This window comes from Spermophilus citellus, assembly GCF_964194105.1.
Source record: "Spermophilus citellus genome assembly, chromosome: 4".
In the NCBI taxonomy this organism is placed as follows: Eukaryota; Metazoa; Chordata; class Mammalia; order Rodentia; family Sciuridae; genus Spermophilus; species Spermophilus citellus.
In genome coordinates this window covers 104653794-104666961 of record NC_138185.1, presented here as the reverse complement: position 1 = coordinate 104666961, position 13168 = coordinate 104653794, and the positions used below count along the sequence as shown (strand labels likewise).

The window sequence follows — 13168 nt, the reverse complement described above, 5'->3', positions numbered from 1 at the left end:
GAGCTGTCCACATTGTGTGGTATAGTAGAAAAAATACTGAACATAGAATCAAAGGACTGAAGTTAACAAGTGCCTTTTAAGAGAGGAGCGTGGTGGGGGCTGGGGCTGTAGCTCAGTGGCAGAATGCTTGCCTAGCACAGGTGAGTCACTGGGTTCAATCCTCAGTACCACATAAAAACAAATAAATAAAGTTATAAAAAGAATATGTTAAAAAAAGCATGGTGGTTGCCAAGGGGTGAGGGAAATGGGAAATGTTGGTAAAAGTTTCAGTTGTTCAGGATGAATAAATTCTGGGGATTGAATGTACAGAATGGTGACCATAGCAAATAATGCTGGATCAAATCCTTGAAATTTGCGAAGAGAGTAAATCTTTGTGTGTGTGTGTGGTGCTGAGGATAGAACCCAGGGCCTTATGCATGCTTGACTATCCCTGAGCCTTGCCCTGGGCACTAAGAGATTAAATCTTATGTTCTTACTGCCAAAAAAGAAAAACAATAGGTAACTGTGAGGTGATGAGTATGTTAATTAGCTTTTTTGTGGTAATCTTTCACAACATATACATATATTAAATTGTACATTGTATGCTTTCCATTTTTTTTTCAAAAATACCTTAATAAAGGCTGGAGTAAAAGCCTGCCTTTCACTACATATATACCCTTGGAACACTTAGCAAGCCTGCCTGAGCCACTGCTGTCTTCTAGTAAATGCATATAATTTCTGCCCTATAAAGATGTTGTAGTTAAGTGAGATAATATATCTAAAATACAGTGTGGTTACTGGCAAATCATGGGCAGTGTATGCAGTTGTGGTGATTGGTAAGCTGTTTTGAATTCTGATAAAACATGAGCCCATCTCTGCAGGAACATTTTGTCTGATGGTTGGGACATAATTTCAGCTTCAAATCAAGAATGTGATTTAGCCAGAATCATGCCTGAGAGTCTCATAACACGGCAGAGGGCTGTTCTGAGAACAGAGCCATGGAGAATTGTACTCTCTTTTGGGGCCTCTTCCAAAAAGAAGAGTCTTAAACACAATTTGGCAAACAGAGGAAATAGTTTGGTCTTTTAAATGAGCAGCAGGATGAAATATGGCAAGATTAATGCACAGGAGGCTCTCAGTAATTAGAAAATAGAGTTCAGTCAATCTACTGCTCAAAGGCATTCATTATTTGCTATGATAAATTCATTTAACTCCTAACCTGGCATTTATCCTGTGTTATATGTATTATGTTTAGCTGTAACAGTTGCTATTTAAGGTTATGCCTAGAGTCTATTGAGTAAAGAAGGCTGAGAAAGTGTTTTGTTCTTTAGAACTCTTGTTCTATCTGAAACAGTTTAGGGATATTGTTTTTAATCATATAACAATCAACCTCCCTCCCTCCCTCCCTTCCTTCCTCCCTTCCTTCCTCCCTCCCTCCCACCTCCAGTACTGGGGATTGAACCCAGGAGTGTTCTACCATTGAGTTACATCCCCAGTTCTTTTTAACTTTTATTTTGAGATAGGTCTAGCTAAATTACTGAGGCTGGCCTTTAACTTATTATCCTCCTGCCTCAGCCTCCTGAGTTACTGAGACTACAAACATGCCACTGCACCCAGCAACATTGGACCTCTTAACTTCAGTAAGAAGTTTTAAAATTTTTTATTTAAAGAGATGCAGTTTTTCATATTTCTTGCCCAACTCTATCTAGAAAGGGAGACTGTTGGTAGAAAAGAAATTAAAAACCTTAGTTTTTAAAGAGGAAGCAATATTAACTTGGTTTTCCTGCTCCGAATGCTCCAGATTTAACCACTCCAAGCATCCCCATGTTTCATATAAACAAAAAGTTAATGTTTAATTCTTTCCATTAGTAAAGAGGATCTGAAGTTGCTGCAGGCAGAATACTGTTCCAGTTCTAGAGAAGTGAATTTATGAGTTTGTCTGTCATAAACTCATGATTTCAACTTTATTTATTTTTATTTTTTTTTACTATGTGATGTGTCTTGGTATCTGAATCTGGAGTGTGTATTTCTGCATGGATATTATTAAGAGATTTATTAAGAAATTTACTCCAACATCTTATGCCAGTTCTGCCTGGGAATTTGAATAGAGGTTCCAATGTAGCCCACCAAGTTTTTGCCCTCCTGTTTTTTCATGTGCATCTATGGTTATATAAATGTGTTTCTAAGTATCATGTGAGCTGCATCCCATAGGTTGTGACACACTCTGACATGTTTGGTGCTTTGTTCCAACTATTTTTTAATTTCTGTTTTAATTTTTCAACTCAAATACTTTAGGTGCTTATTTTGAGAGTTGTGGGGTTTTGAGGATAAAATTTTCAAGTCCTTATAGAGTTTTAAGAAAAAAATGTACAACTTACCAGAGAGAAGAATTTGGTCCTTGGAGTGTTGCTTTTCAAAATATAAAACTTCCTGTACCCTAGTTTTCAGCCACTATTGGTTTCCCTACAGGGGTGAGGGATTTGCATTATCTGTTGGTGACTCTGTCCCCTGGCTGCTCTTTGGCTCGGGCCTCCTGTCTCTGATCCTCATCTGCAGCTCTGCCACACATTGATTTTCCTCTCAGTCCACCCTCGCTGAGTTGAAAACAATCTATAGATGGATTTCTGAGCCAGTGCAAGCCATTCTGTCTCTAGATCTGCTGTTAGGCCATTGCACCCTAGTAGAGCTTATGTTCTATGATTATTTTAGATTAGTGCTCTTCAACTTGGTAACCACTAAGCCATATATGGTTTGAGGGCACTTGAGATGTGGTTAAGTCTGAACTGAGATTACATTAGAATTAGTTTTATTTTAATGTGACTACTAAAATTTTAAATTAAATATGTGTCTTATGAGATACTTATGTTGAATAGATCTGTTTGGGGCTTAACAGTAAATTGGACTAAAATTACAATGTGCAGCTAAGGGATGTCTTTCCCCATGGTTTCAGCACTGAACTGAAGCAGGGCTCAGGTAATACCCCTTAGAATCCAGGTTTCCTGCCCAAGGTTGGGTAAAGCAGGAGTGGAGCCAAAACCTAATCATCTACCATCGTTCTCTGACAGTGTTGAATCAGCCATTGTTAGATTTCTGTAAAAGTATTAAGATTTCAATCTGGTCGCCTTTTTGATTCTCAGGCATGAAGTTTTGTCATACAAGTAGGACCTTTAAAAAGCCTTTTGAAAAGCCCGAGGGAGCAGAGAGTAGATGGCAAGAGCAGGGTCCTGTTTGGCAAAGGGTACATATTTCACCCCCTGATCTGCTTCTTGCTCTTCAAACCCTTCCCACTCCCCAGAGGCAGGTGCAAGTGAGGGATTGCACAAGAGACCAGAGCCCTGTCACCCTTCTTTGCTATTTTCCTTTATTATGACCATGCTTGGCCTGTGTTGTTCGACTGTAAGCTTCTTGAGGACAGGGGACTGAAAATTTGTTATCCTTTATTAACTGTTAAGTACAAAAGAATGTTAATTAACAATAAAATCAGCTCACCAGCACCACTGACTATTCCCCTTTCATAGCACACTTAGAAAATTACAATATTTGTACCTCAAGGGGATTCTGGCTGCCTAGCATTTTTAGTAGTCCATTCAGTAACTCCTTTGTTTAAGTGTACAGCATACCCCATTCTGAAATCATTGTACTGCCATCTGTTGGAAAGTTATTGTAATAAAAATGCAGGTCAGTAAGTGTTTAGAATGGTGCCTCCCTCTAGAGTTGTTCAGTGTACAACCTGCTCAACTGTTTGTGGTCATCCTGGGACTACCCTAGGACCCCTCTCCACCACCCAGTGGGCTGAGGGAATTAATAATATTTGAATAAACCTTAATCCATGAGAGGCACACCAATATTTTAGGAAACTAGATAATTCTGTGAGCACTGAAGCCTTAATAGTAACCCCAAAAGTAGGAATTATTATAATCCCAGTTTTTCAGATGGGCAAGGGGGGATGAGATGTTAAATGACTGATTATTAGTTGGCAGAGCTGGAATTTGAACTTAAGCCATGAGACTGCAGAGCCTGGTTTTTAACCACAGCAATATATTCCTCTGGCAAACCTGTTAAAAACCACATCAGACGTAGCAGTTTCTAAGTCCTGTGGCTCAGTCCATTGTAAGACCTCAGCCCCGAGTTCTTTGGAAGAGTCCATGGTATTTTTCAGGTTTTGGCAAAGGAAGGGGGATCTGTGCTCTCTTTTGCCAGTGCTCGTCTGTGTTGGGTGAGTGCTGTTTCTTCTCTGCATTTCATGGTGCCCTGCGGTCCTCTTCCCATCAGGTGGCTTGGCTTCTTCCAAGGGTCCCCATTCTGGTACTACACAATGACCAGCCAGCACTGCTCCCAGCCATGTGGGTGGATCTGTCCTGCTCTCCTGGATTTCCTTCCTGCCTTTGCTAAAGCTTCGAGGACTATCTCCAAGACTACCCCTTCTTTTGGTGTCTGTTCTTTTCTTTAATCCCTCCTCTTTTTGAACCTTTAATTGCTGTTCTTCTTTGGAACATCTTTGCTCATTTTCTCTCCTGATTATTTTACTGATTTAGAAGGAAGGTGCCTCAGGGCAGGGATTGCCTTGTTATGTTGTGAAGCAGAATCTGAAGTGCTCCATAAATTAGCATCTGTAGAGAATTTTGTACATACTAATTATTATTATTGAAATACAGAAATGCTTTCTGAACCATGAGGAAGCATCTAGGATATTAGGCTAATTGCCTGTACGTGTTTTTAAAGAGGAAGAAGAAAGACTCCCTTCCTGCCTGAGAGAGCTGTCAGAGCCCCAGTGCAGCGGCCCAAATCCCTGCTGGCTTCTTGTTTCAGTGCTTTTGTTTTCATTCCCAGAACCATGTTTGCCAGACAGTGAAATGAAGTCCTGTTGGGCTATTTGTGCTGGTCAAAAAAAAAAAAAAAAAAAAAGGTAGATATGGCCCCAGGCACCTGTCTTTACTTGGCTTTGGTCTGGAATCTGTTATTTCTTTAGCACATTTATAGTTAAAGTCAATGGAATTCATTTTTGTGGGAGGGGGGGGACAGGAAGTTTAAAGCAGACATTTATACTATGTTTGTGTTTACTGCCAGAGTGAATCAACATTTTTATTAGCATTTCATGATGGAATTGGAGCTTTTAAGACTTGCTGCATTTTAATGCCGACATATATGTCAGAAGATTCATTTATAGGGCTATTTATAGGACTATTGATCTTCTCCAGTGCTTGCTTTAAGAGCATACCTAGACGAGTGGTTAGTGAGGCCCTTTCTATCTGTCTAAATAACTTGCTTTAAAAATCATTATGCTAAAATCTGTCGACTTGATTTTCTTGGACATGAACTTTATTAAATGTATTTTGATTAACAATTTAATGAGTGTCCCTTTATGAATGAAATCCTGGTCAGAATAAATTGAAATGACCTTAAAATCATCAATTGAAGTTACCTGTACATCTGAAATAGAAAATAGTGGTGCATATTCAAAGAAACTTGTTTATCATTCATTCGACTGCCCTGAGTCTGAGGAGACAGTATAGTGACAGGGCCTTATTGCGTTGTCCAGTTGCTCAGGGCATGATTGACACACCGGGTAGGTTCAAGATAGAGACAAGAAACCTATGTTAGCTTTTTACCCCTACATTTTACTTTCTGCAGGGACCTCCCCACCCTGAGACAGCCTCTTTAAACCACATTGCTTCAGGCTTTTGAGGGTAACTGTAGAACAAGTTGAATCAGAAAACAAGCTCAGCTCATTTTTTAGATGAATAACTTACTTTGGGGACTGTATTAATTTTTTTCTATGTTATATAGAGGTATCTAGCTGCTCTGGAAGCATTTGGGCATTTTATGCCTTTAAAGAGAAGGCCCAGGATTATACTACCAATATGCTGGACTGAGTCACAGGATTCAAGCTGCTGGAGAGCTGAGGGGTCTTGTCTCCTAGCGTTCCTCAGCTTTGGATGCTCTGTAGAGTATCTTGGGGAGCTTTTGGAAGAGCACCAATGCCAGGACCATTCCTCCTCTGTTCACAGTTAGGACAACTAAGACTCAGCATGGGGAATTGGCCATACACACTCGGGTGCTATAAAAATCATGACGTTAGGAGTCTTTAGCATTATTCCCAGAGCCTAATTGAGATGCTCTCTTGTTTTGGAGTGAGAAGTTGTTAAATTAGATCACAAGGGGTGCAGAACACAAGCTGGGACCACATGACACTGTCATTGGCTTGGAATTATCTGCCCTGTAATAAAACTAAGTAGGACAGAGCCACCTCAGGACTTTCTCCATGTTGTCCATCTTGATGAAAGCCTTAATGTCAGTTGTGACAAAACTATAGTGTCAGTCTGGCTATGTGGTAGGTGCATCTCCTACCCAAGCTGGGGCTTGTTAGTTCAGTTTATGTATGGGAAATGTTTTCAGCAAGACCTTTAATCATACCTAGTAGGTGGAATGCAACAGCTAAGTTCTTTAATTAAGCACTTGTTAAATCAGTTTTCCGTGATGGTAGTGAGTTTAATTTTCAAACATACATACTTTAAAAGTTTTAAATAAGGGGATAGAACAGTAGTCAGTCATCTTTCTCTTCTAATTATTAGGGGAAGAAGCTCAGGGAGAGGTGTAAATATCATCAACATTTACTGAGAAACTATGATGTGGGGTCCCTTTAGTTAGGTGCTGAAAATTTTCAGCCCATGTCTTTGAGAAATGTTATTTTTTTTTTGTTCTGGGAAATTGTGTGTGTGTGTGTGTGTGTGTGTGTGTGTGTGTGTAACCTCTTGACACTGATTTGTATTTCTACTCTTCCTAAATATGAAGTTTAATAAATATTTCCTAATTACCATTTTCTTCTTTTTACTTATTTATTTATAAATGGCAGCAGAATGTATTACAATTCTTATTACACATATAGAGCACAATTTTTCATATCTCTGGTTATATACAAAGCATATTCACATCAATTCGTGTCTTCATCCATGTACTTTGGATAATAATGTCCATCACATTCCACCATCATTTCTAACCCCATGCCCCCTCCCTTCCTGCCCTATCTAGAGTTCTTCTGTTCCTCCCATGCTCCCCCTCCCTACCCCACTATGAATCAGCCTCCTTAAATCAAAGGAAACATTCAGCATTTGGTTTTTTGGGATAGGCTAACCTAATTACCATTTTCACAAATACTCTCAGAGAAGGCAGACAGCTAAATCAAAACCTATTTTAATATATTTGAATATAGCATGCATATGTTAATATACAATGTGTACATATTGTGGATGGGACGATTCAGCACCTATGCTGCGCTGTAATATCTAAATGAGTGCCACAGGTAACAAGAAGATTTTTGTGAGATTAAGACAGTTGCTGTAAGATGCTTAGCACAGTGTTTGGTACATAGTAAATACTTAACAATTCTTATTATTCATGAACCTATTATTATACCACCACTGCTATAGGAATTCATTGGAAAAAAATAACTGGGTTAAGATTAGGGAAAAGGGAAAGCATAATTTAAGTAATGCATATTGCATCTATTTTACTTAACATATCTTTTGCCTAAAAATTTCTCATGACAAACACTTTGGGAGGTATGGTATAATATAAATATGCATTAATAATATGGTCTCTTGCTTCAGGAGCTGTATATTGCTGTCGGAATATCTGGAGCTATCCAACATTTAGCTGGGATGAAAGACAGCAAGGTAATTGTAAATAATAACTATGGTGCTTTGAGAAAAAATTTTCACTTTTTTTTTCCTTGTGGGTCTGGGGATTAAACCCACAGCCTACTGCACGCCAGGCAAGCGCTCTGCCACTGAGCCACATCCTCAGTCCCATGTTTAGGTTTCACTGCATTTCCGTGTAGTTTCAGTGTGTGTAGTTATCACTTAAGCTGGGACTGAACAAAATAGAAGCCACTGTTTACCGCCTGAAGATGTTCTGCTGGCAGGACGGTCAGTGCTTTGTCATGGGGGTGCCTGGCCCCAGTGGGGGCTCCACCACTAGCTTCCTACATGGCATGTCCTGTCTGGGCCTCAGAACACAAGTGTCAGGTGATGGCCATGAGCATCCTCTTCAGCTCTGACATTCTTTTTTTGGTGCTGAGGATCGAACCCAGGGCCTTGTGCATGCAAGGCAAGCACTCTGCCAACTGAGCTATATTCCCAGCCCTCAGCTCTGAGGTTCTATGTGTAGAAAACATTAGGCTTCAATAGCCTGATGAGGTTCTGGCCATCTCAGTGGTTTGTGAAGTCATCATCCCTGAATCTCTCTTTGTCCCTTCAGTCTGTCCCCTAATTGTTCTACTCTCATATGTCAGGAGAGTCCCTCTTCTGGGTTATTACCAAACAATGTGACTGGCACATTTTGGGTTGGAGTGTCTGGCTATTTTAATACCTCAGTAATTACCAAAAGTGTGCTGTGAGACAGAACACTTGATTTTAACTCACTGCATGGACTACTTCTGAAAGTCCTGTGTAATGACTCTGTGAACATATATTTCAGAATATGACACATTAATTCATGCATAACAATGTACAGTTTGAATTATGAACTTATCTTTCATGAAGTCGGAGATGCCTCTGACACTACTGCATTTATCCATTCAGATGGAAGCTTGATATAAAAGATAATAAAACTTTTAACAGGCTTAACTTCTGACTTGAAGAAATGCATGCACTACCTCTTTGTAGCTTCTAAATGAATTGGTCCAAAACCAGTCAGATTTCACAGTTGGATGGCAGGTTTCTTTACTAAGCTCTGAAAACATCAGTGCCAATAGGGAAAAATGTGATTTATGCATTTAAAAAAAAACTTGTATACCAGCAGCTTTAAAATATATCTTCAGGTAGACCAGTTCAGACAGATCTAGAATTCTGTTTCCCTAAAATAAAAATTCTACATGCCAAGAAGATCCTGGTAAAAATTCTCTTCCCATGCCAACAGGGCTAGATTGTGAAATAAACAAACAATAGTATATGCAAAACAAATAGAGAACAGTTGAAGTAAGGAGACCCATGTTGGGGGACAATCCATGAGAATAAAGTTCAGCTAAGACTTTGTTTCCATCCAGTCAACAAATATTTATTAACTATATCCCTTGTAATAGATGCTAGGGATAGTTAAATGACAAAGACAGTCCCTGTTGTCACTTTCTTTTGTGGGAGACAGATGATTTCTAGTTGTTATTTTGGTTAGGTTCTAAAATGGGGTATTAGAATGGCTTAAATCTAGCAGTCGCATTGCCTAATATAAGCTGCAATTTTAATTATCATCATGGTTTATTGAAAGAATTCGAGATTTGACTGTTACATCAAATGGGTCAATGTAATAAAAGCACTTTTTAACTATATACATAATAATATGGTTGAATATGATATGTGCATTTAAAAACTGTTTGGAAGAAGAGCTTGAATTTATAAGGAACTGTTGAAAGCTCTTAGACACAAGCAAGACTTTATCATAGTTGTTTACAGTTGATAATTCAGCAATATCATTTTAGTAATCTGAAAAATGATAAGCAATCCACATCTTTTTCCTTAAGTCACCATAGTGATTCTTTTCCACAATTAAGTGCTCTTTTAGAATAACTTTTGTTTAGTGGGATTAAAAAGCTTTCAGATGATTAAACTGTGGAGTTTTTTGAGTAGGTGACTTCCAGGAGAATCGTTAGCCATTACTAATTAAATAAATCTCTGCTTATAGCTGTGAAGCTGGCTATACATTCCCAGAAGAGAAACACTTAAGTGAAAATCAGTGCCTGTGATTTTAAGTATTTGTCCTTATGACTTTGAATTTGAGATTTATCTGAAACACCATTATCTCTTGATTAGCCATTGCCTGGACTATCCTGTGCTTCAGTCTCAGATATTCTGGCATATTCTGCCCATCCCTTTGAGGAGCCCTGCTTAGGGAATTACATGTAGCCTGTATTTTAGGTCAGACTATATCAAAATACTTAATATATTGATACTAGTGGTTTTCAAGGTGCACTAATAGGTTAAAGCTTTACTTCTAGAGATTTGAATTATTCTGATATCTATTAAAATAATACCATATTTGAGTCAGAACTCTAATTTTAAAAACTTGCAGTGGTCTTAGAAGGATCCATGGGGAATACCAAATTACTACTACTTTTTTTGTTTGTTTGTTTACAGTGCTGGGGATTGAACCCAGGGCCTTGTACATGCAAGGCAAGCACCCTACCAACTGAGTTATATCCCCAGCTGTTGAATTACTTCCTCTTACTTCACTGTTAATAATCTCACATCACCTTTCATTTTTTTTTTTTTTAATATTTATTTTTTTAGTTTTCGGCGGACACAACATCTTTGTTTGTATGTGGTGCTGAGGATCAAACCCGGGCCGCACGCATGCCAGGCGAGCGCGCTACCGCTTGAGCCACATCTCCAGCCCCCACCTTTCATTTTTAAGAATACATTTATAAGAAGTGTGAGAAGTGTTTGACAAGTTTGTAAGAGATACAGCAATTTGCTTGTTTTATGACATTTATTTTTTGCATACATAAGGACTTAATTTTTTAAAATTCTTTTTTTTTTTTTTTAAAGAGAGAGTGAGAGAGAGAGGGGGACAGAGAGAGAGAATTTTAATATTTATTTATTTTTTTCTTAGTTCTCGGCGGACACAACATCTTCGTTGGTATGTGGTGCTGAGGATCGAACCCGGGCCGCACGCATGCCAGGCGAGCGCGCTACCGCCTGAGCCACATCCCCAGCCCCTAAAATTCTTCTTTAATAACAGGTTGACAAGATAGTTAGCTTTTTTTTTCTTAATATTTTTACATTTATGTGATGCTGAGGATCGGATCCAGTACCTCATGCATGCAAGGCAAACACTCTACCATTGAGCCACAACCCCAGCCCCAAGAGTAGCTTTTTATTCTCATAACAGACCAATGATAATAATTTAAAGTAATAAATGGGACAGACTATATGGAGGACAAAATAGTTTGAACTACAATGGCTGTGAATTTGGGTGTACACTTGCTACCCTTTTTTAACCCAAAACCAAACACTATTTTTCACACAAAAAGAACTTTGTAAATAAATATTGATTTTAGGCCTGGGATTGTGGCTCAGTAGAGCGCTTTCCTTGCATGTGTCAGGCACTGGGTTCAATTCTCAGCATCACATATGAATAAATGAATAAAATAAAGGTCCATCAACAACTTAAAACTTTTTTTAAAAACAGTTACTTTTAAACTCTTTATATTGAGACAAACTAGTGGTGAGTATGAGATAATTTTACTATCATGCAACCCAGAAACTTCTAATACATTTATAATATTGGCATAGAAGCATCAAATTCATATTATTTGATAGACATTTTAAGAATGTTAGTATGTTGTAAGAGGGAAGTGAAAAATAGAACCACCAATCTGTGTGGTATGTTTTCTTGATAAAAACCAAATGCTTTGTTTTTATTTCATAGACAATTGTGGCTATCAACAAAGACCCAGAAGCTCCAATTTTCCAAGTTGCAGATTATGGAATAGTTGCAGATTTATTTAAGGTAAGATGGACTTGAGAGAAATTACTGTTGTCCAGATTGTCATCTAAGAATCTCTTAGAGTTGGTGAGGGATGAAGCTATTAAACAAAGACTCTGTGTTTGTGTACATACTATTAATATATCACACAGTTTTTTCCTCTACTTAAAGTTAAGTTGCCCAAATAAATATGTGTTGTTAATATAGGGCACTATAACTGTCCCCTTAAGGAGTCCAAATTGTCTTTAGAATATCCACATGGCTCTCGGCATCTCACTTAGCACACAACTCAAAGTGACTGGAGTCGCCATCACCTCGAATTGTATTTGGCAGCCACCCTGAAGAAAGACCATCAAGGCCACTCACTCAGGGTTGCTGAGAGTGGTGGAGCCTTTCAGGGGAAGAGCAGGCGCTTGAGGCCAGCATATCAGGAGAGCTTTGCTTGCTGTGTTTGAGGGTAAAACCTTCCACATGTAACAAGCTTAGGGAGAGCACTTCCTTCCCGCTCCTCACTCTCTTCACTTCTGAGCTTTCCTCTTACCCTGTCATCACCTCTGTATTTGCTTTCCCACAAGAAAAAGATACTTTAATCATTAAGCTATTTGTTCAAGTAGCAAGAATTTAGTTCTTACTATGGTGTGAATAGAGGGGTAAATATTTCTATTATTTAAAAGTGAAATGAAATTTTCTAAACCCTGACCATGTACCATATTGACATGTTTGCAAATAGGCATCTGCTATGGTTGCCTTTTGTTTTCTACAAGAGGATATTTCAATACATTTGTAAGTGATTTTGCTTATTTAAAGGTGTTTTTCTGTCTGCCAGTGCACTATGTATTGCAGCTCTCGTGGGGGGCTTACATGATAAATAGATGAAGTGTCTAACAGTTGGAAATTATCAGTGTTCATCCAGTGGATGGATATCTGCCTTGGGGCAGGAGCGTATTTTTAGCAGTTGTTGAGGGAATGGCACTGGACCCTGCCTCCTGCATTAAAAGCAGCCCTCAGTTTTAGCAGGAGAGAGAGAAAAAGGAAAGAGAAAGTCTGTGAACTCAGATATCTCAAATGAAAGAAAGTCCTAAGACAGCAAAGTGAACAGGGACCTTGAAACTTTCCACAACTGGATTTCCATCCTCAGGTTCTCAAGCTCTTTTCAAGCTCTTTTTGGTGTTGTAAGAGACCCACATTTGACTAGAGAGAGACTGTTGGGACCAAGACAGCACCTTACTTGGGTTTGGCTAGCATTGTATGAAGGCAGCAACCACCCCATGCTGCTCAGAAGTTCTTTCTATTTTTGTTTTGTGGTACTGGGGATTGAACCCAGGGCCTCATGCTAAGCAAGATCTACCTACCACTGAGCCACATCCCTGACCCTCAGAAGTTCTGAAATGCAGTTAAGATGTTTTGGATTAATACAAAGGTAGAGAAGTTACCCAGCCCTTACAATGAAGGTTGGAAAAAAAAAAAACAAGTTAATGACTATGAACATATTAAAATACTGCTTTAAGTACAGAGTCTCATTTACTACTACACAAATAAAACCAGCCAGGTATGTGCTTCTTTTTCTTGGCGGTATTGGGAATTGAACCCAAGCATACTCTACTACTCTTCCCTTTTAAACTTTGTTTTGAAACTGTCTGTCTAAATTACTAACATTGGTGCAAAATTATGATCCTCCTGCCTCAACCTCCCAAGTCACTGGGATTAGAGG

General features: G+C 38.8%; 1 protein-coding gene across 1 annotated transcript in view; it reads left to right on the top strand.

Annotated features, from left to right (window-relative positions):
- Positions 1–13168, top strand: part of ETFA (electron transfer flavoprotein subunit alpha) — a 74504-nt gene that overhangs the window by 56045 nt on the left and 5291 nt on the right. Inside the window, exons 10-11 of the mRNA XM_081290129.1 lie at positions 7587–7652; positions 11401–11481. Coding sequence (XP_081146255.1) covers positions 7587–7652; positions 11401–11481 — 147 coding nt within the window. The remainder of the gene's footprint in view (positions 1–7586; positions 7653–11400; positions 11482–13168) is intronic.